The sequence below is a fragment of the Pantherophis guttatus genome, chromosome 3, assembly GCF_059756535.1.
Source record: "Pantherophis guttatus breed Tessera chromosome 3, ASM5975653v1, whole genome shotgun sequence".
Lineage (NCBI taxonomy): Eukaryota > Metazoa > Chordata > Lepidosauria > Squamata > Colubridae > Pantherophis > Pantherophis guttatus.
Genome location: NC_142065.1, coordinates 93,083,165 through 93,103,986, shown reverse-complemented (window position 1 = coordinate 93,103,986; position 20,822 = coordinate 93,083,165). Strand labels below are relative to the sequence as shown.

The following is a 20,822-nucleotide window of genomic DNA, read 5'->3' as shown; positions in this document are numbered from 1 at the left end:
AATGCTTGACACTATAGATATATATATATACAGTACACACTGGTTCAAAATGTTGCAAAGGTAAAACAATACATTTTAAATATATAACTAAATCACAATTGCAAAACATATTAATCTGATTACATGATAAAAATTACCATTATGATTGATTCTTAAGAATTAGAAATATAATATACAGTTTTTATATATCTGCTAAAATAAGAGTAATTATGTACTTAAAACAATAGTAGTGATGTTCATTCACTCTGTGACCAAATTGCAAAATATACAATATGAAAGTCAAATGATGATGATGATGATGATGATGATGATGATGATGATGATGATTCATTGTACCATATGCTACATCAACATCAGATGTTTAGACTGGCATTTTTATCTAATCTTTCCCAAGGACCTGAGATAGGCAGAAAAAACAATTGCTACCAACCTGCCCTCCATTGAGGATCTGTATACTGCACGAGTCAAAAAGAGGGCTGTGAAAATATCTACAGACCCCTCACATCCTGGACATAAATTGTTTCAACTTCTACCCTCAAAATGAAGCTATAAGGCACTGCACACCAGAACAACTAGACACAAGGACATTTTCTCCCCGAATGCTATCACTCTGCTTAACAACTAATTCCGACAACACTGTCAAATAATTTACTAAGACTGTATTACTATTATTCTTCTCTTCCTTACTACTATCTATCTCCTCCCACTTATTACTATAACCATGTCGTTTGTATCTCTCAATTTATATTGTTTTTATTTGTTTCCTAGTACAATTTGATAGCTTATTAGTAACCCTGACTATCACTAAGTATTGCATCTTTTTATTCTTGATGAATGTATTTTATTCTCCTTATGTACACTGAGAGCATATACACCAAAGACAAATTCCTTGTGTGTCCAAGTGTGTCCACACTTGGCCAATAAAGAATTCTATTCTATTCTATTCTATTCTATTCTATTCTATTCTATTCTATTCTATTCTATTCTATTCTATTCTATTCTATTCTATTCTATTCTTTGATGGTATTAAAGCTATTATTACTATTACCATGTTTCTCCAAAAATAGGACTCTGTTTTATATTTTTCTGAGCCCTGAAATAAGCACTTGGCCTTATTGCCATGTGCTCAACAGCCCGATTGGGCTTATTATCAGGTGATGTCTTATTTGGGGGTAAACAGGGTATTATTAGATTTTTATGTATTACTAAATTGTGCAAATCTAAATCTAAATATGAAGTAAAAATGTACATCAGCTAAAACAAAATAAATAAAACAATGCACACATCCGCATATTGAATCTGAAGTGGTTAATAAATCAGAAGCACCGTAGTTATTTTTGGGACTGGTTATGCCTTGAGGATGAGCTTGGTAGTCTTCATCTCTTTTTTAAGGAAAAATGGTTCAAAAACTTATCCATAGGTCTTCACAAAGTACTACTTGTAACTGCATCTTTTCTGGCATAAAAACAAGACCTACTGTTGATATTCAAGTACACAAGAACATAAATCATACCTCATGATATTCTCCTTTGAAAAAGAATGGAATTTTAATTTGTGTACGAATGATGAACATATGATTGCTAAAATGTACAAACTTTTGCTGAGGTTTGAAACAGAAAAACAAGATAAAATATACTAAGAATTTCACTTATAACATACAAATCGATCAATAGAAAAGAATATGGCTAAAAGGATTAAAAGTCATATTGTGTTAAAAATTAATTTGCCCACTATTGAGGAATGGACTTTGAAGATGGCCAGTTTTGCAGAGATGGCGAAGATTTCAGCATATTTAAAAGACTGTTCACAAGAGACTTATGAGTGGGAATGGAAAAGGTGGATAGAATATGTTCAGAACAAATATCAAACTAGAAAGTATCAAATAGCTTTTACTTGAAAATAATGTACTAGAAATTTTTTAAAGTAATGAGATAAAGAGAAAAATTATACAGGGGAGGGAGGGGCTCAAGTTTATATATAAGTGTTATATTAGGGTTCTTCATGATTATGAGTATATTATAGGGAAGTCTGGGGGGAGGGGAGGGGTAGGGAGGGGTAGGGAGGTTGGGAAGTTTGGGGGGGAGGTGGGGGGGGGAAAAGGGGTGAAAATGTAATTGTAAAACTTTTGCAATAAAAAAAAAAATTAAGAGAACTTTATAAATATTAAAAAATAACCTTTTAATTTGGATTTATGGAAAACCAATTAGAAAATACTTATGGAAGATTGGTTTTGTATATGATAATTGCAATGAAGCTACTATATGCACAAAGGTGGAAAACTACTGAAATACCTGCAATGGAGAAGTGGATTGTGAAGAATTTACAGAAATGACAAAACTGATCTATTTAATCAGGGGTAAGACAATAAGTATTTTTTACAAAAGACTGGAAACCTCTTAAGGACTTTTTACTGACAATAGAAAAAATCGTTTATGGATTTATGATTACAAAGAATTAAATATGAGAAAGGGAACCATGTGGCAATTTTAAGTGCTGTAAAGTGCTGTAAAGAAGATGGGAAGTTGCTCCTTTATATCTTTTATATATTTCCTTTATATCGCCTTTATATCTCTAGTCTTTTCTCTATCTGCATTGTTTCTCTCATTTTTTTAATCTTATGTTACATAATTTCATGTCCATCTTTTACTTATGTGAAAATCTTTAATACAAATTACTTTTAAAAAAAGAAAAATGTACATTAAATGATGACATTTTTCTTGGAGATAACTGATATGTAGCAAGTGCCCTACATTACACATTTTTTAATTTTTTTTCATACATGAAAATTATTTCTATACACATGAAAGGGAGAAAATACATTCCAGTGGGTAGAATCTTGTATGTGATATTGAAAGGTCTATGCCACAATTATTTCCAAAACTATCAGTTTGCAAATATCTACAATTTCAATTGCAAAGTAAATTGGTAAATTGCCAATATATTATATCTGGTACCCATCAAGATTCCCTATCTCAAATTATTACATTTCTATTTCTGTTTATTGACAAATAAATAAATAAATAAATAATCTCCTCCCAAGTAGATGAATACGTTCATGGCAAGAAATAAATAAAAATAAACATGCACTGTGTTAATAAATCCTATACGTTATTGGATTAAAATACGCAATGTAATATTTTTAAAAAGCTAAAAAGGAAATTCTTGCTAGGTATCTAAAATAGCTCTTTGGGAATGTGATATTAGCATAAAATACAAGGACTCTTCTGATTGATATTAAAGTTATTCAAAACACTGTATTCATTGCTCAATATGTTCTATAATTGGATTATATTTTGTCTGAGAATATTTTTGTCTAGATTTCCCCAACTTGAAATAACAGTAAGCTGAAAACTACTTAGATACTTTATGGCTTGACAGCGCATACGCTATCTTGTCAGCATTTTCACTTGTGCTACAACCTCAAAAGAAATAGCTGAGAAGATGCAAATAGGGAACCAATGTGATTGTTTGATGGAGCAGAACTAGGGAACAATAGAAGAAACATCACAAATGACACTTATTTTTTAAATTGGAGCTGCAGAAATTCAGAAAAAATCCAATTTTATAATGCTTAAGATAGACAATGCCACCAATGCCCCTAAAAGTGTGAGATTTTGGAATCTGGATGCATGAAAGGATATTAAAAAAAATTATCTCTCAACAGTTAATATTTATTGCAGGAATACACTAAAAAAACCCACAGGACATTTGTTTTCTACCAACAAAATAATTAATAAGCATAATTTTTTATTTTTAATGTGACTCCAAATTAGATTTGCTTAAATCTTTAATAATAATTATGTATACATATTGGATATACAATGAGCAAGATATTAGAAAAACATTACTATCTATGCTTGAAATTTTTTTAGCTTTTATATTTTCAGAAATAACTCATACATAGTTCTGGATTTATGACCATACAATCAGCCTAGCCAAAGTTACAGTGGAGATGAATTAAGGGATTTATAACTGGTTCCTGAAGTTATGGCTGATGCACAGTCCCATGATCAAAATTGGGGCGCTTGGAAGCCCATTTGAACTTACAACCAACCGCAAGAGTGCTTCAACTTCCCTCACCCACCTATCCCTTCCCATCTATGTCCTTTACCCCTCCCCACTCTGCAACTCCTGCTGCCCTAGCTGATATTTGCCATCTTCCTTCTCCTGCTGCTGACCTACAGTAGCATGCTCAGTCTGGCCCTTCACAAGGCAGTTGTTGGCCTTATGAGGATTTCTTCGCCTAATTGCACACAGTGGTTTGCAAGACCTGAGGAAGATGGCCTCGTGAGGCCATTAGCTGCCTCACTAATGGCCCATGCCAGCAATACCTGTTAGCAGTGGGAACAAGAAAATGGCAAATGTCAGCTAGGGCAGCAAAGCACAGGGCAGCAGGGGACTCAGATTGCAGAGTAACAAGGGCAACTACGGGGTGGCTGAAGCTTCCTGAGGTGGCAGAAGTCTCTTTGCGTATTTCTGCTACACCAGGCTAGGACTGGGTTTCATGCTACAAAGGGCTTCACACTGCACTGCAGCTCAGGAGCTTTTGCAGGCCCAGAATTATAGCATGCTAAGAAGCCCCTTTGTGTTGAACTGATGGCCTGGGCTAGGGCTGGGCTTCATGCTGCATTGCAACACCCAAGGGATCTTGCAGTTCACTAAAAAAGCCCCTTTGTGCCATGTGGCTGGGCCGGGCCATCTGAGGCTTCGAGAATGGCTGTGGCTTTGCGTTGAGGTTCAGGTGCTTTTGCAGCCACAGAACCAAGGTATGCCCAAAAGCCCCTGAGCTGCAGTGTATTAATTTTCCAGTCTCCCTGTGAGTGCACACATGCACACACATATGGTGTATCCTCTTTCCCTAGCCTCCCTGAATCCAGCACAACGTTCAGCTTGCATCTCATAGCAGTACCCACATGCAACTTGTGCCCAGCCTACCAGGGTAACTTCCTACCCTCCATGGCATTCCCGTGCTTCTTACCTGGGATTCCCTTTACTTCCACAACCCACATGTCTGGAATTATGGCAGTCACTGGGACTACCAGGATTGCTATCACTAAGTAATGTGTTCACATGTCGTCACACTTTATGATCACATAGTTTAGTGACAGAAATTCCAGCCCCAACCATGATCATAAGTGAAACTCTATCTTTATTCTGTTTATTCATTAAATTCATATAATACAAATGAACAATCTGAAAAATAATTTAGGATATCATGCAGAAACAGTTTCCTTATCACTTGGTGTTTAGCTTTCCACATATACTGTATTTAAATCATCTTAAAATTTTATGCAAAACTACGAATAAGTAACTTGAAGAATATTTATGAAATCAATTGATGATATCAATCATTTTTATTTATAAAAAGCCCAAAAGAAGTTACAAGCATAATCTAAACTTGGCATTGAATAAAATAGTTTAACAATTAAAATACATAAATGTATTTTTAGTGCACTTAAACAGTGTATTTCTTTATTCAAAAATAAATATCTATCTTTTGTAATGCCACTGCGTTGGATAACAATTATCCTGGCTAATACAAGGTGATATTCATATCCGTGCTTTATTAGTTAAATTTTAATAAAGTGCTTTAAACAAATCAGTTTTTTTATATATTTTTTAAAAAAATTATCAATTAACTTTTGGTTTATTCAAGAAATTTAAAAGCCTAATGAAAAGCAGCTTTTTATATTTCTTGGCTTAACGATGACTAGAAATGGAATTTAAATCAACAAATGGAAAACATGGTATTGCTTAATTTCATGTGTAGTTATCCTTACAGAACACAGATATTCAAATATGTTATATTTATATTAAAAAATATATTTAATCCTAAAATCATTTTGGTCTAAGATATCAAGATTCATTCATTCTTATAATAATTTTCTTTAGATTATTACTAAGTCACTCTTTCATTATATTCCTCAAAGCTACAACAATTTAATTTTAACATACTCTTATCCCAACAATTATGTCCACATTACTTGCTAAATTGCTTTGTTGATAAATTCTAGCAAAATGATCACTCAATTTTGGCATGATATTTAAAACATTCTGTTTGAAAGACATTTTTTTAAAAAAAAGCTTATTATTTCTGTTATTCCTATATCCCCATGTTAATATTGATTCTTCTTTATATCCTAACACACAATTAATTTTTAGATTAAACAAGAGCTGAAATGACATTGCTTTACTTGTTTTACAAAGGAGAAGCAAAATCCTTTTCTTTATGATCCAGAAAGATAAAACTTTTATTAAGAGCTCAGCTAAAAGCCAATTGAAAGCATGCAGGTCAGTTGATTGAGAGAAAAACTTAAACAAGTCAACCTTCTAGTTCTCTATATAATGACTCCCACTGTGGAATCTTAAGTTTCTAATTTGGGACAATATGTGTTGTTTTCTTCCCATTCTGACCCTGAGAGCTAGTTTAGTTTAATGGTTAAGGCAGCAGGCTAAAGAAAAGGGGGGGGGGAAGGTGGGGTGGGTGGGTAGGCGGGAAGAGAATGTGAATTCAAGTTCCACCTTAGCCATGAAATCCAGCAGTGTGACTTTGGACCAGTTACTCTCTCTCATTCCAACCCACCTGATAAGGTTGCGGTTTTGGGGAAAATAGGAAGAGGAAGATGTGTTGGATATATTTACTTCCTTGAGTTATTTGTAGAAATAATGAAGGCAGGTTACAAATAAACAAATAAATAAATCATACGTTTTCTTGATAAAAACTGTTTGCCAAATCCAGAAGATACAAACTCATCTTGTATTGTTCCCTACATATAACCTTCTGCTTTCTTATATACTGCAGCAATAAACAAACCATCCTGTGAATTCTATTCTGTTCTTTGCCAGAATGCTATATTTCTGTACTTCTCTCTTACATGAGATAATTAAGTCTGAATACTAATAAATGATTCCAGATTCAGGCTACTATAAATACTGAGGTGAAGAGGTGAAGAATTAGCATTATGAAACAGCTCACTGCTTACTTTTTCCATTTGTACTTTCCAGTAAGCTATTTGTATCTCTGACACTAAACCTAAGCCCTGTGCATATTCACAATCTCAGATCCAAGGCCAACTCCAAGCTGAAATCAAGTACAAATCAGTTTACATTTCTACTCATAGCAGCTTGTTTTCAAACCTTGGCAGCTTTTTGCAGTGGGAATACTGATTTCTCAGTCTTCTGTGTCTTCCAGGACACTGAAAGATTGATATTCCCATGGCTTGTATTTTGTAGAAGGCAATCCTTCACTATGCCTCTTCCTCTATCTCCTAACTGGGTAAGGACAGCTTGGAGTGCCCATGTCTGGCAACTAAGCTTGCCAATGGCTTAAGTATGATGTGTGAACCATCCCCAGATGGTGCCCCTTTCTGAGGCTCCACTCAACCTACAGGAGGATAAAGGCACAGGTCCAAGGAAGGAAAAGAAAGAAATAATTCCTGTCTCATTTACCGTATTTTCCGGCATATAAGACGACTGGGCGTATAAGACGACCCCCGACTTTTCCTATTAAAATATAGGGTTTGGGCTATACTCGCCGTATAAGACTACCCCTCTTCCAACGCACACCAAATAAAAATTAAAAAACATCAACTGGCTCACCCACAATGTAAAAGCAGCTGTGCTAGACCCAAAATGGCCCCTGCAACAAGCAGGAACCTCACACAGCCACAAAAAGCCCCCCAAAAAAACAACTTTCATACTTTACACACACATAACACAACACAACTGGCTCACCCACAATGTAAAAGCAGCTGTGCTAGACCCAAAATGGCCCCTGCAACAAGCAGGAACCTCACACAGCCACAAAAGCCCAAAAACCCAATTTTCACACTTTACACACACAAAATTCCACATACACCTTTGTGAGATTTTGTGTGTTTGTGTAGTTAGAGTGAAACATTACAGAAACACACTAAATCTCAGAAAGCTGCACAAATATTATTTTATTTTATTTTTATTTTTATATGAAAGCTAAATTTAAAACTTCCTAAACTTTAAATGGCTAGGTCTAAAAAAGAACAACTAAAAAAACCCCAATTAACTATTTTTTTTAAAGGTCCCAAAGGGGAAAAAAACTTACCCAATAGAACAGGGGTCTCCAACCTTGGCAACTTTAAGACTTGTAGACTTCAACTCCCAGAATTCATCAGCCAGCTTTGCTTTGCTGGCTGAGGAATTCTGGGAGTTGAAGTCCACAACTCCCTGCCTGCTTGATTGCAGGCAGGGAGTTGCTTGCTGATGGAATGGATTCAGGCAAGCGAAGCAAGGCAAGCGTTGCGACTAGCAGCTAAAGTAAGCAAGCTGGAGGGGGAAAACTTTTTTCCTTTTGCATGGCTCTGGCGATCCAAGCTGAGTTGCCTGATTAGCAGGCAACTCAGCTGGGATCGTCAGAGCTTGGATCGCCAGAGCCATTTAAAAGTAAAAAACTTTTTTTTCTTTTACATGGCTCTGGCGATCCCAGCTGAGTTGCCTGATTAGCAGGCAACTCAGCTGGGATGGTCAGAGCTTGGATCGCCAGAGCCATGTAAAAGAAAAAAAGTTTTTTCCTTTTAAATGGCTCTGGCGATCCCAGCTGAGTTGCCTGGTTAGCAGGCAACTCAGCTGGGATGGTCAGAGCTTGGCTCATCAGAGCCTTTCGGGCTGGTCTGCCTGGTTACAGGAGAATGACACCCAGCATATAAGACGACCCCCGACTTTTAAGAAGATTTTCATGTGTTAAAAAGTCATCTTATACGCCGGAAAATACAGTATTTTAAGTCAGCTTTGCCTGGTGCTAACCCTCTATGCCAGGATTTGGGAATGGACAAGTGTTAGCCTTTTGTGTCTTTTGTTCTTGTACTTTCTCAGAGAGGTAACCACAAGAATGGAAGGAGGGTGGGTGGAGAAAGAGTTACTGTCACATAGCAGAAGAGATAAAGGATAAGTAAACTATTGGGGCTGTTTGTTCTAGTCTGGCATGTTTGATAAATAATTTTGAATTCTTCCTAGAGACAAAGTTAGTTGATGTCCTCATAAAAATTGTGATGATCTCAAGAAACCAAAGCATTCCCGAAAGGAAGAGAATTGATGCTTGCTGCCTTTTGTCCATATACCAATGCAAAAGATATTAATTAATGAACAATGAGATCAATAACCATCATGCTACAGTATATATTCATTGGGAATATACGTATCAGTGGAAATCGTATCAATTATAATTACAAAACATGCAAGTTAAAGAAAAAATGTCCAAAACATTCAAAATAACTTTCAAATTAAGAAGCAGGTGGGCCCCAACTACACATATGAAATTTTATGAAAATTGTAATTAGATGGTATAAAGGTCTTAAATTTCTGCTAACTATATGAAAAAGAAAAGATGACGAATAAACAATAATTTGAAGAATTAAAAAAAACTATTAAAATATAGGTAATTAAAAATATAAAATAATTTTAAATATGCATGCATTATGCATATTTAATTAATGATGGACAAGGAAAATATTGACACATAAGGTAACTGAAAGGGAATTTTATTATAAATTTCCTTATTAAGTCAAGATTTTAAAAAATGCAGTGCATTTAGAGCAAAAACATTAACACATTAACAATTACAAGTCTAAATACAGAAAAATGGCATATCACCACTATGCTTGTATGTCTATGCCTGCCTAGTATGCCTGTGTATTATAGTTTCTTAGTTTTCAGAAACAAAATAACATCCGCATTTTATTTTAAAAAGCCTTAACTTTAACTGAATGGTAGTGCTGGGGAAAAAAATACAACTGAAATAAATAAACAAATTTCTCTGAAATACTTGTTTTAACATAAAATAATCACCTTCTAATACTGATCACATCTAGCACAAAAGAAAATTTGAAATGAGTAAGTGAAAAGAAATATTTTCTTGTAGTTTAACCCAAAGAAAGGTAGCTTGTAAAAAAAAAAAAAAAAAAAAAAGCTCAAAGCAGCCCCTTTGCAAAAAGCTCCAGGGCGGGGCATAGCTTTGCGTTCCAAAACAAAAAACAAAAGCAGTAAAGTCAAATGGTGGGTTTTTTTTTTTTTTTTTTTTTTTGCATGCTGCGACTCTGGACTGTTTAAGTCCCCCCCCCCCCCCAGTACAAAGCCCAGCTGGAGTTTTTGGGTGTGCCTCAATTCAGGTGTTGCTTTTGGATTTTGTTTTGTTTTTTCGCAGTGTGAAACCAAGCCCCAGCCTGACCAGGTACACCAGAAGTGAAAGCAAGAAGACGGCGAAGGCCAGCTGGGGCAGCAGAGTGCAAGGCAGCAGGAGTCTTGGAATGCAGGCTGGTATTGTCAACTGCGGTGGGACAAAGCTGCGGGGGGGGCAGAGGCTGGGGCTTCTGGAGCTGCTTGCCACCCCACAAGGAAGGGAGGGGCCAACCCCAGAATGGCCTGGATTAGGGTGGGCACTTGCTTAATGATCCATGACTCTTGGTTAAGGACAGTAATGGAGAGTGCTGGGATTCCATCACTAAGCAATGCACTCACGTCATTTCGCTTTACAACAACATTGCTTTGCGATGGAAATTCCGGTCCAATTGTAGTGAACAATCAAGAACTACCCGTACTTCTTAGTTAGCAACTTTTGAGGGGTGTAATCTACAGTTTGGTCCATTTATACACATTGCCATGCTCACTTGCTATTTTTCATCCCATTTTAAAATTTGTTGAAAAGGTTTGGATAAAAAAGTTAATTTTGAAAGGATGCACTCCTAGGGATAAGGATTATAGCAATTACCTCAATGGTAGTCTGGATTTCAGCAAGTGGGAATGCTTGGACAAAGATTAGGTCTAGTTGATATTTGGGTGGGAGACAAATTTTGAGGGTTCTGGTCTGGACTTGAAAGTTATAAAAACATCCCATGAAAAATAATGGCAGGAAAACTACATGAAATGTTGGTGAAATCACAACAGTTGAACTTATTTTAAAGATACCTTTATAATTTTTTGCCTTCTAGTTCCTGGCTGCTGACAAATGATGTTTGAGGATGCTATTCTGAGAAAAGGATAGGAATATATATATAATGTGGAAAAAGTGTTCTTTTTCACTGAAGTTATTATTAGCAAAGTATTTCAGCACCTTGCAGGTGAAAAAAAAAACCCAGAAGTATGTCAAAATAAATACACTGGCAACTATAAACAATAAACTGCTGCAGAGAGAAATGCAACACATTAAAAACATTTTTAAAGTGACAGAAGGTAACCATCTGTCTACAGTCTAAATATTTAATTAATGCTCATTTTTAAAAAATTAAAAATGCAGCAAAATGTAAGGGAGCTAACATACACACAAACAATACTGTACTTTTAAAAGTATCATGAAAGTGAAATAAATATTTGAAATTAATAGAAAATGTAGAAGTCAAAGTTTCTTTTGATAGTAGATTATACTGAAATGATGATATAGTCATTAAAATAAATAGTATGCTAATTGTGGAAATTCTTTTTACAATTTTTTCTGGTTTTCTAAAATTAGTTTCGAATGGCACAAATCAACTTCCAGAAAGCACTTAAAAACACCTTAATTTTATAAAAATGCTACTTACTTGGAAGTGACCATATTCTCAGACACTATTTTAATAATTGTTAACTTCTTGGTAAGGATTTGAATTATCATATTTTCACTGTATTTAACTATGAATCTAATTATAAATTGCCTATATAATAATAAACCATATCTCAATTAAATATATAGTGGTTGAAATCAAAACAAACCCTTTACTGAAATAGTCCTATCAAATACCAAAATGTGATAAGCAATAATCAAGATCTATCTTTTCCTCTATTATATAATGTGAATTTCTCCAAGTAGTAAGGTAGTATATAAATAAATAATAGGTAAGAATAATGTTGCCAGCAGTAGCCTATGAGGTTCCTCTGATATGCTGCTTAAGAAGATTCTGGAAGTGCAGTTTCTGAACATATATAAATCTTTGAAAAAGAATTGTTTAAGGTTTTGATACCAAATCGAAAGCTTTTGCCTAACATTTTCTACCAGAGTGGTATGTATAATGGAATGTTCTCTGCAGCAGGAGACTGGGAGAATTTTGCCAGAGCTTTCCCAGAAAAAGACTCAGATCAAGAGACTGCACAGTCCAAACTGGAAGAGGAAGGCATGAAGCGGTTCGGGGTAATCACACCCTAGAATCTCTCAAGATATATCTAGCAGTTCAAAAAGTATAGCTATAGTTTGGAAAGATTCTGTCTATTACATGGATGTCAAACTTGATCATGTCACGTGACATATCGTAATGTATTGTAACTTTTTTTGCCTTTATGGAGCTGGGGTGGGTGTGGCCCACACATGAGGCATCTGGCCTATGGGCCACCAGTTTGACAGGCCTGGTCTATTAGATTTAAGCAAACAGGTTTGGACTTTTTTTCACTGTCTCATTTCTGGTCTTGTGCCTGACAATATGTTTGGTTCAACTATTGGTAAGTTGCCTGTTCATTCAAAGGACTCAATATAAATGCCTATAATGAATAAAGAAAAATCTTGAAAGAAAGCTGAGGAACTCTTCTAAGAAGACTGTATCTTTTTGCTTTCTAAAATCGTTTGTGTACTAATTATTCTTCATATAATTAATATAATGTAATGTAGTATAATTCTATATATAATTATTCTTATATATATTAAAGAGATACCTTTCTATTAAAAAAATAACTTCTTCCCTTTCATCACAAGTACCAACAATTTCAGTAATTTATCACTTTCTCTACTATAAATATGTTTTCTTCCCATATCTCATATATAAACTAATTCTTAAAGTCTCATCATTCTGTCCTAATCCTAAAAAATCCCTTAAGAGTTCTCAAAAACAGGATATAGTATTTTAAACTTCATCAAATAAATCAATTTTATATTCCTTTCTTTTCAACAGTGGCATCACTTTCTCTGAAAAAATATGTCATTAATCTTGATCAAATAAACCAATGTTACGTTATTTTGCTTTTAACAAGCTTGATCTTTAATCTTTTTAAATGGTGTCCCAGAACCTGATTTTCTTTTAGTCTCTTCTCAGAAGCTTCATCAAAATTTTAACTGTTTTATGATAGCAGGCAATCTTAAGAGTAACTTCTGAATGCATTTTTCCAGATATCCATCTCCAAGGGAAGGTATCTTAATACGTAATTTCAAAATCTCCATATATTTTAATAGCATTCTAAACAATCCACAAGAAAGATTATTGTAATTAATTTCAGAATCTTACTTCAAAGTAATATGGCCTCCTAGTCCATTTATAACTTTCCAAAATCAATGTTCTAAACGCCCTTTTGCTGTATTACAAAATAATAATTTTTTAAATCCTTACTTCCATAAATCTTCTCTAAGCAAGGACTAAAAGGAACTCATTCAATGAAACTTGCTATTCTGAAGATTCTTAATATCCCTAAAATACCCAATAACAAGCAATTTCCAGAAGTAATTAAGAAAGGAAGTATTCAAAACTAGCATCTTTTTGAAAGCACTGACTGTGATAAGGGCAAAGATGGCGATCCTTTGACTCCTAGAGCTCTATACTTGCCAAAGACCATTTATGACCTTCTTCCAGAGAGATGCTATCTGGAGGATATGTGGGCAGTCTCAAGTCCTCCTTGTTCTGTCAAGCTGCATTCTCAATGGCCCTGTCTTCAGTTCATCATTGCTTCCCCAGAAGTCTGGGTGAGCATGTTCTTTAAAGGTAGTATATAACTCCCTTTGCTTTTTGTCAGGCCTGATGTTAATTCTTTATTATTTCAAGTGACTGAGAAACCAAAGATACAAGAAGTACAGAAATTATTGTAAAGTTATTTTCTTTTTCTTAGATCTGTTTATTCTCACTCAGGTAAGAAATCTCATAAAAAGTTATTTTGACAAGAGGGTCAGCCATATTTTTCAAATTATCAATAATTCTTGATCCAAAAAAGACCTGGGTGTTTATGGAACTGGGCAAATTCATAATCCAATAGTGGAAGGAAGATCAATCTTTGGGCTCCATATTGAACAGTAGAGGAGGGAAACACTTTAGAGCATGAAACTTGAGTGGCGTAGGAGGCTAATGCCTCCTACTAAGGCAGCATTTAACATCCAGCTGCCTGCAATTACTGCAAGTTCAATTCTCACCAGGCTCAAGGTCGACCCAGCCTTCCATCCTTTCTAAGGTGGGTAAAATGAGGACCCGGTTTGTGGGGGCAATAAGCTGACTTTGTATAAAATATACAAAAGTATGAAGGCTATTGCTTAACGCATTGTAAGCCGCCCTGAGTCTCCGGAGAAGGGCGGCATATAAAAATAAATAAAATAAAAATAAAATAAATAAATAAATGAAAATGCATTACATCTCAGTGATCCTTGAGAGGTAGCTGACTGTGGACCAAACATTTCTTCTCCCCCTTATCTAACATCCTCCCAGCCTTGTTGCTAAGCATTGGATCAAGTTTTAAAAGTATGATTCAGCATTTTGATGAAAAGGTTATCAATGCAAATAAAGCTTACATCCAACAGGATAAAAAATGTCAAGAAATTATTGTACAAGTAACTAAGTTATGATATCTGGATCTGGCAAATATTCATGAATCTCTTCTTTAGAGTCAGCTGGAAGACGAGCATGTTGAAGGTTAATGCAATTATAACAAATGGGGGTTGTTTTGCATTCCCTAGCATCTGGTCAGTTGTTCTGCTTCTTTCAAATGTTCTCAATTCCCTTAACAACATTAAATGAAATACCATGTCTGTCAAAGGAAGGAGAACTGATAAGAAGAAATGTATCTTATTTGCAGTATCAACTATTTAAGGGTTATCTAACAGAACATGAGGTCATAATTGATTCACTGGGTTAGGGAAAGGACAGCCTCCCAATTGCAGTGAATCATTTTACTTCCTTATTTTTAGTCTTTTCCTTTTGCTGTTTTTATGCAGATGAAAATTTATTTGTGAGAAGATTCAAGATTATGCAGTTAGAAGGTACTTACAAATGTACTGGTCCATTCTCAGATAAAGAAATGCTATGTGTGTGTGACTGTGTGTGTATCTGTGTGTCTGTGTGTGTTTAACGGATGGGGAAGAGAGATAATATTTCGACCTCTGCATTAAAGCATAGCATCCTTTCCACCTGCTTCTCTAACAGAGGCCTTGAAACAGACACCCACTACTTAACATATTACTGACAGGATGATGAGAAGGCTCCTGTCAGGCACAGGCCAGCTGGGTGTTAGAGACAAAATGCACAGCCCCAGCTGACTAGTTAGAGGAAATCTGGAGAGGTACAATTACAGAGGCATATGACAAGCCTTCATGCCTGACTGATTTGAGAACCAATGACATGGCATTAAACAGCAATCCTTCCCATCCAGTGGTCACAAAACAGCAATAAGTCAACTGATGCACTGTTGTAAAATCATGATTTATTCCTTTGCTTTGAATACACAAGACTACAGCATGATGTTCTGGTAGAGTACCACAGCAGGTTCACTTGGGGCCCAAACTTCTCAGGCCTGTCTACAACAGGCATAAAATCAATGCTCTAGCAGTGCCTTTCTGAAAATGCTTCTCACGCTAGTTTAAGGAGAAGAAAAATACACTGAATTCACACCCACAAATATTACAGTTATGATATATAATATCATAGATTTAAGAAGTACAACAGGTAAAGGGTATGTGAGATGGCAAAATAAAAACATTATAAAATAACTGTTTTGGAAATAAATATGCACATGATATGCATTCATTCATAGTTAAAATGCTATTATAAAGTAAGAAATGCAAATATAGTGACAAACCAAGAAGCTGATCGGTAGTGGAATTCTCCTAACTTTTTAAGCGAAATCTGTTGCTTTCCACCAACACACCCCTCAGTGGCCTCAGACATTTCCTCTATTTAATTTTTATGCATAGTAAGTTTAGTGCTTTATTATCACAATTCAGTGGCACAGGGTTCCCAGATGTAAAGAATGTGGATTATAGTACAATTTTGCACTCCCACCTCCCTTCTGTCCCCCTCCCCAAAAAGGAGAGCACAAGAAGGAGAGAGCTTGAATTATGGGTTTTGATCTTGGTCCTACTGCCCTTAGATAGTGAACCAAAACTGAGCTGATAACATGGAAGTGACATCATAATTCAGTCTGCATGAACTGTCATAAACACTTGATATTAAGTTAACCTCCAAAGATAAAGGACAACTCCTTCAACAAAAGAAGGGAATTGATAACACTCTTACAGAAAAGTAGTCTACATAAAAAAAACAAAACTCCTGGTCTTATTAGGAAATAAAGGGAAAATTAATTCCTTGGTAAAGGTAATACACTCTTATTTAAATATCCAAGATCTATACAAAATATTAAAAATAATTGACAAACTTAGAATTCAGTTTTATATTCAATATAAAATTTTCTGCTTTTGCCTTTTCTAAAAATTTAGAATAATTGCATTGAAATCTCATCCATAGTTTATCAGGAGAATGAAAAGATTTGCCTTTCTCCTCACTGGGTCTTAGGCTGTGGTGAAATCCAATTTGTTTTACTACCGGTTCTGTGGGCGTGGCTTGGTGGGAATGACAGGGGAAGGATACTGCAAAATCTCCATTCCCACCCCACTCCTGGGGGAAGGATATTGCAAAATCTCCATTCCTACCCCACTCTGGGGCCAGGCAGAGGTAGCATTTGCCGGTTCTCCAAGCTACTCAAAATTTCCGCTACCGGTTCTCCGAACTATTCAAAATTTCTGCTACCGGTTCTCCAGAACCTGCTGGATTTCATCCCTGGTCTTAGATTATATGTGGGGTTGGAGATCAGGAAAAGCGAGTCCATTCTTCTTCTGCCCAATGTATCTCTTGCTATCCTTCCAAGGCTAGCAAGCTGAGGCTCACCGTCAAGGAATGTCCTCTGAGGTTGGATGGGATGGAGACAATTCATCACAGATCAATTCTATGAACTGGAGAACTGGCAGCTACAAGCATCACCCTCTGCTTCTTTTGCTAATCCTCCCAACCTCCTGCCAGGTCTGGGAGTAGAAGCGGAAGATGTGAGGAGAAATAGCTGTTTGCCTATCAAACAAGATTCATGGGATTGGAGATCCCGCAAATATAGAACTGAGGTTGAAGGGGGGGAAATGGAATCTTCTGCTGTGAAAAATAGAACTGCCCAAACAACACAAGAAGGTGATAAAGGAGAAGGGGAGCTCCTGCACTAGCCCATGTGGACACTGGACCTACACAGATCCTAGTCCTGACAGCATTGTTACCAGAATCAGCAAGACTTTTGTCACGAAATGAGGAAAATGGTCTTTATAAATTGGAACTGTTAAATAAAAAAAGTAAGCTGCCTTGACCGTTGGCTAAAAATGAGAGCATCCTTTGAAAATAGTTAAAACAGCATCTGTTGCAGTTAGCAGGGCATAAGGATGAACCTTCAGAGTATAAAACTATTAGCTTATTTTAATGTAAGCTAAGATTGTAATTGTTAGACTGCACTGTTGACCACAAGTTGGTTACATTTGCAGGAGCTTACTAGTTTAAGCTTTTAAACCCTGCTTCAGTGATCAAGAAAACAAAAAAGTTAAGATGCCTTCAAACTGAAATAAACATATTCATATAATATTTTGAGGAACAAAAAAAGCATTTTCCTGTTACATTCCCCAGTTTTATTTAACTTCTTAGACTAGTCCATACCGATATTGATCAAGTGTGAGCTTGCTTAGCTTATTTTCAAAGTCTACCATGATTGGCCAAGTATTGCAAATTAACATACATAAGAAAGTTGCTGCATTGAGTACACTAACAATTCTAGCTATAACCTCACAGAATGTCTGATGCTGTTTTACATTTGATTCATTTTCAAAAAAATTCTTGCCATGCTAGCTGAAGAGAAGAAAAATGTCTCTTTCAACATCAACATTGTAATTTGTGGTGATTTTATTTTCCCTACTAAATGACACCTTTATTTCTTTAAAAAAAATGGAGGGAGAGCAATATGAAGAGGAGAAAATGGTATCACTAGTCTTTCTAAGCAATTTGTAAGAAGCAAGTTACAGCAATGCAATTCACTGATACGGCAGGTTGTTTGTGTTTGGGGGGGGTTTCCAGGGATTTATATTCCACAAACAAAAAGCCAACAAATCATTCAAAAAGTTTTTTAAATTAATTAAAATTAATGTTTTTTTAATGGATTTATCTTCAACTGAGCATTAGTTTTTGAAAATGTTAACACATCCACCTTATTGTTGAAGGAAGAATAGAGGCTCGCATGTTAAGGTCTGGTATTAAAGTATTAAGTAAAGCAAAGGGTTTGAAGGAGTTTAATTAATTTATTTATGGGCTTAAATTAAGCAGACACTATACAGATATAAATGATGCCCACTGGCATGAAGGCAATGTTATTTTCAACTTAACTGGTGATGGATTTAGAGTTATAAATGACACCACAAGGGAAAAGCTGAAACAAACAGGACTATCAAAAGATTTAAGCATGGATAAACACAGCACACCCTTTATCTCAGTTCCATCTGCAATGACACAAGAAAGCCATTTCAGCCTAGGCAGAGGCATAAAACTGATGTAATAAAAAAAAAGTAGTTGGAATAGTAAGTCATTATCAGTCTGAAGAGCTGCTCAAAATCAGAGTCATTACAGTATATCTTCCCCAAACACTACTAGATTTAGGATAGCAGCTATTATCATGGCCCTTTGATTCCTGTCTAGTAGGTCCGATGGAATAAGCCACAAGTGAATAATAAAGATCTTATAATAGCCCTTAAGAATTCTTTATAGGTTGGAAGGCATAGAAATCTAACTCTAGAGGGTTAAAGAACTCTCATCCCTGGGTAACAAAAAGTAATTAACCTGCCTTAATGTATTTGAGTAAGCCTATATCAATCAGACTTTCGTGCTTCAAGAGTCAGATTAAAACGACATCTTTTAAAAAGAGTATGTAGATATTGTCTCATGAGTATATAAGGGACATATTTAAATCTAGAGAATTATGCAAGCCTTTTTTGTGAGATGCTCAATATAGTCTACTTGAAAAGAGATGTGTGAAGTACTCACAGTGCTTAGCTTGCTGGAGGTAATAATGATGCGTCTCTCATGCAACATGCTGGCATAAAGTTGTAGCATGTTATTCACATCCACAGCAACAAAATATTCAGTAAGATTTCTCTAGTAAATGAAGAATAAGGTCTGTTAATAAAGATAACTGAATTATATATAATTTTATTTCTGTCTAGTTAAAATAATGTATCTCCTTAACAAGCATTTAACTGAAATTTATCTATTATCATTTGCATATTTTGAAAACATATCCAAGAATAATCTTATATTTTCAGAAAGGTGCCTCTTGAATTGCTTGTTTTTGAATTTACTATATATCTAGAACTATTTATTTAAAACTCCAATTATATATACATAGTAAATCCTAAGTAAACCCTTGCATTAATTTTAGTTAAATTAGTTGCATAAATGCTGATATAATCACACTGCCCATACATATACACACATTATCCAAAATATTCAACATTACTACATTAATACTTAATTATGCAGTTCCTATAGGTGAATGAAGCCATATATTAATGAGGGAGTTTAATCAATAACTATTCAACAAACATACAGAAGTTTGTTAAATGATTTAATTTGTAAACCTATATAAATATTGCAAATATAATCAAAACGTACACTTTCAGGAACAGTTGGTAATCCAGTTAAATCAGGAGTAATAAAATATGAATGCTAGTCAAGAAAAAAAAATACAAAATTATTATTCAAAAAGACAAAATCATTATAAAGTAATACTGTCTGTATAAGCAACTAAATTTTAGATCTGCTTTGAGAGGACATATTATTAGTAATCAGAAGCACCAGATAATTCAACCCATGTTGATGTACCCATTAAAAAAAATTAATTTCTGCTGAAATTGTGCAGTAATGTTGATTTTGCATACATACTAAACAGATTTATGACAGCAACAATGCAAAAGAGGATCAGAAAATAGCTTTGCACAGTAAACTTAAAATGAAAGCACTTGGAAGAGGTTAAAAAAATAGCCCTTTAGTTTCTCCGACACATACTATTATTCTAATTATTAACTAGTTTTATTAGAAAATTGATTAATGGAGATGTGCACTACAATAAAAACATATCCAGTTACTACTTTCTTACCTCTAGAGTGACATATAATTGGAAGTAAGAAAGGGATATGTGATATTCCTCACAAAACTTAATTCTGTTTTGGGGATTATAGTTACTGACCCTTTCCATGTATGGTTCTCATTGTGAAACATTTATGAGTAATTTTTTAAATAAAATGTGTTCTCCATGGTTTTTAAAAAGAAATGAGAGGTAATCAAACACAGAGGTTTTTACAAAGGAATTTGGGGAAAAAAAGTTGCCCACTCTCTTTTGGGATATTAGTAGCCTGGAAATGGCTCTTCACTCTACTGTTTCTCGCTCTGAAAAATCTTACAGCGACAAAATGGCTAATACAAAAAGACATCGGCTGTTTTCAATTTATGACCAGGGTTGGGATTCAGCCTATTCAGTCCGGTTTGGGCAAACTGGTTGCTCTGATGGTGAGCTGAGAGTGAACCGGTTCGCCCTGACCGTCTAGCTGATAGGCGCGGCAGAGCAGATTGCCGCGCCTCAGCTGTTTTTAAATGAAACGTGCTTGCGCAGAGCAAAGCGCATGCACAAAGGAAACCGGTTGTTACACCAGTTGAAACCCAACATTGCTTATGACCACAATTGGGATGGAACTTCTGTCTAAAGTCGTTGTGGTTGTTGTAAAGCAAGGCATCACATGGCTGGACTCAATGTTGCAACCATTTCTGCCATGGTCATTAAGAAATTCACAT

General features: G+C 35.3%; 1 protein-coding gene across 4 annotated transcripts in view; it reads right to left on the bottom strand.

Moving 5' to 3' along the window:
- Window positions 1-20,822, bottom strand: part of DENND1B (DENN domain containing 1B) — a 196,729-nt gene that overhangs the window by 76,569 nt on the left and 99,338 nt on the right. For all 4 annotated transcript variants that reach the window (XM_034437461.3, XM_034437462.3, XM_087890051.1 and 1 more), the window contains 2 exons: window positions 19,647-19,700; window positions 19,020-19,130 (listed from right to left, as the gene is read on the bottom strand). In XM_034437461.3, the coding sequence (XP_034293352.1) occupies window positions 19,020-19,130; window positions 19,647-19,700 (165 nt within the window). The remainder of the gene's footprint in view (window positions 1-19,019; window positions 19,131-19,646; window positions 19,701-20,822) is intronic.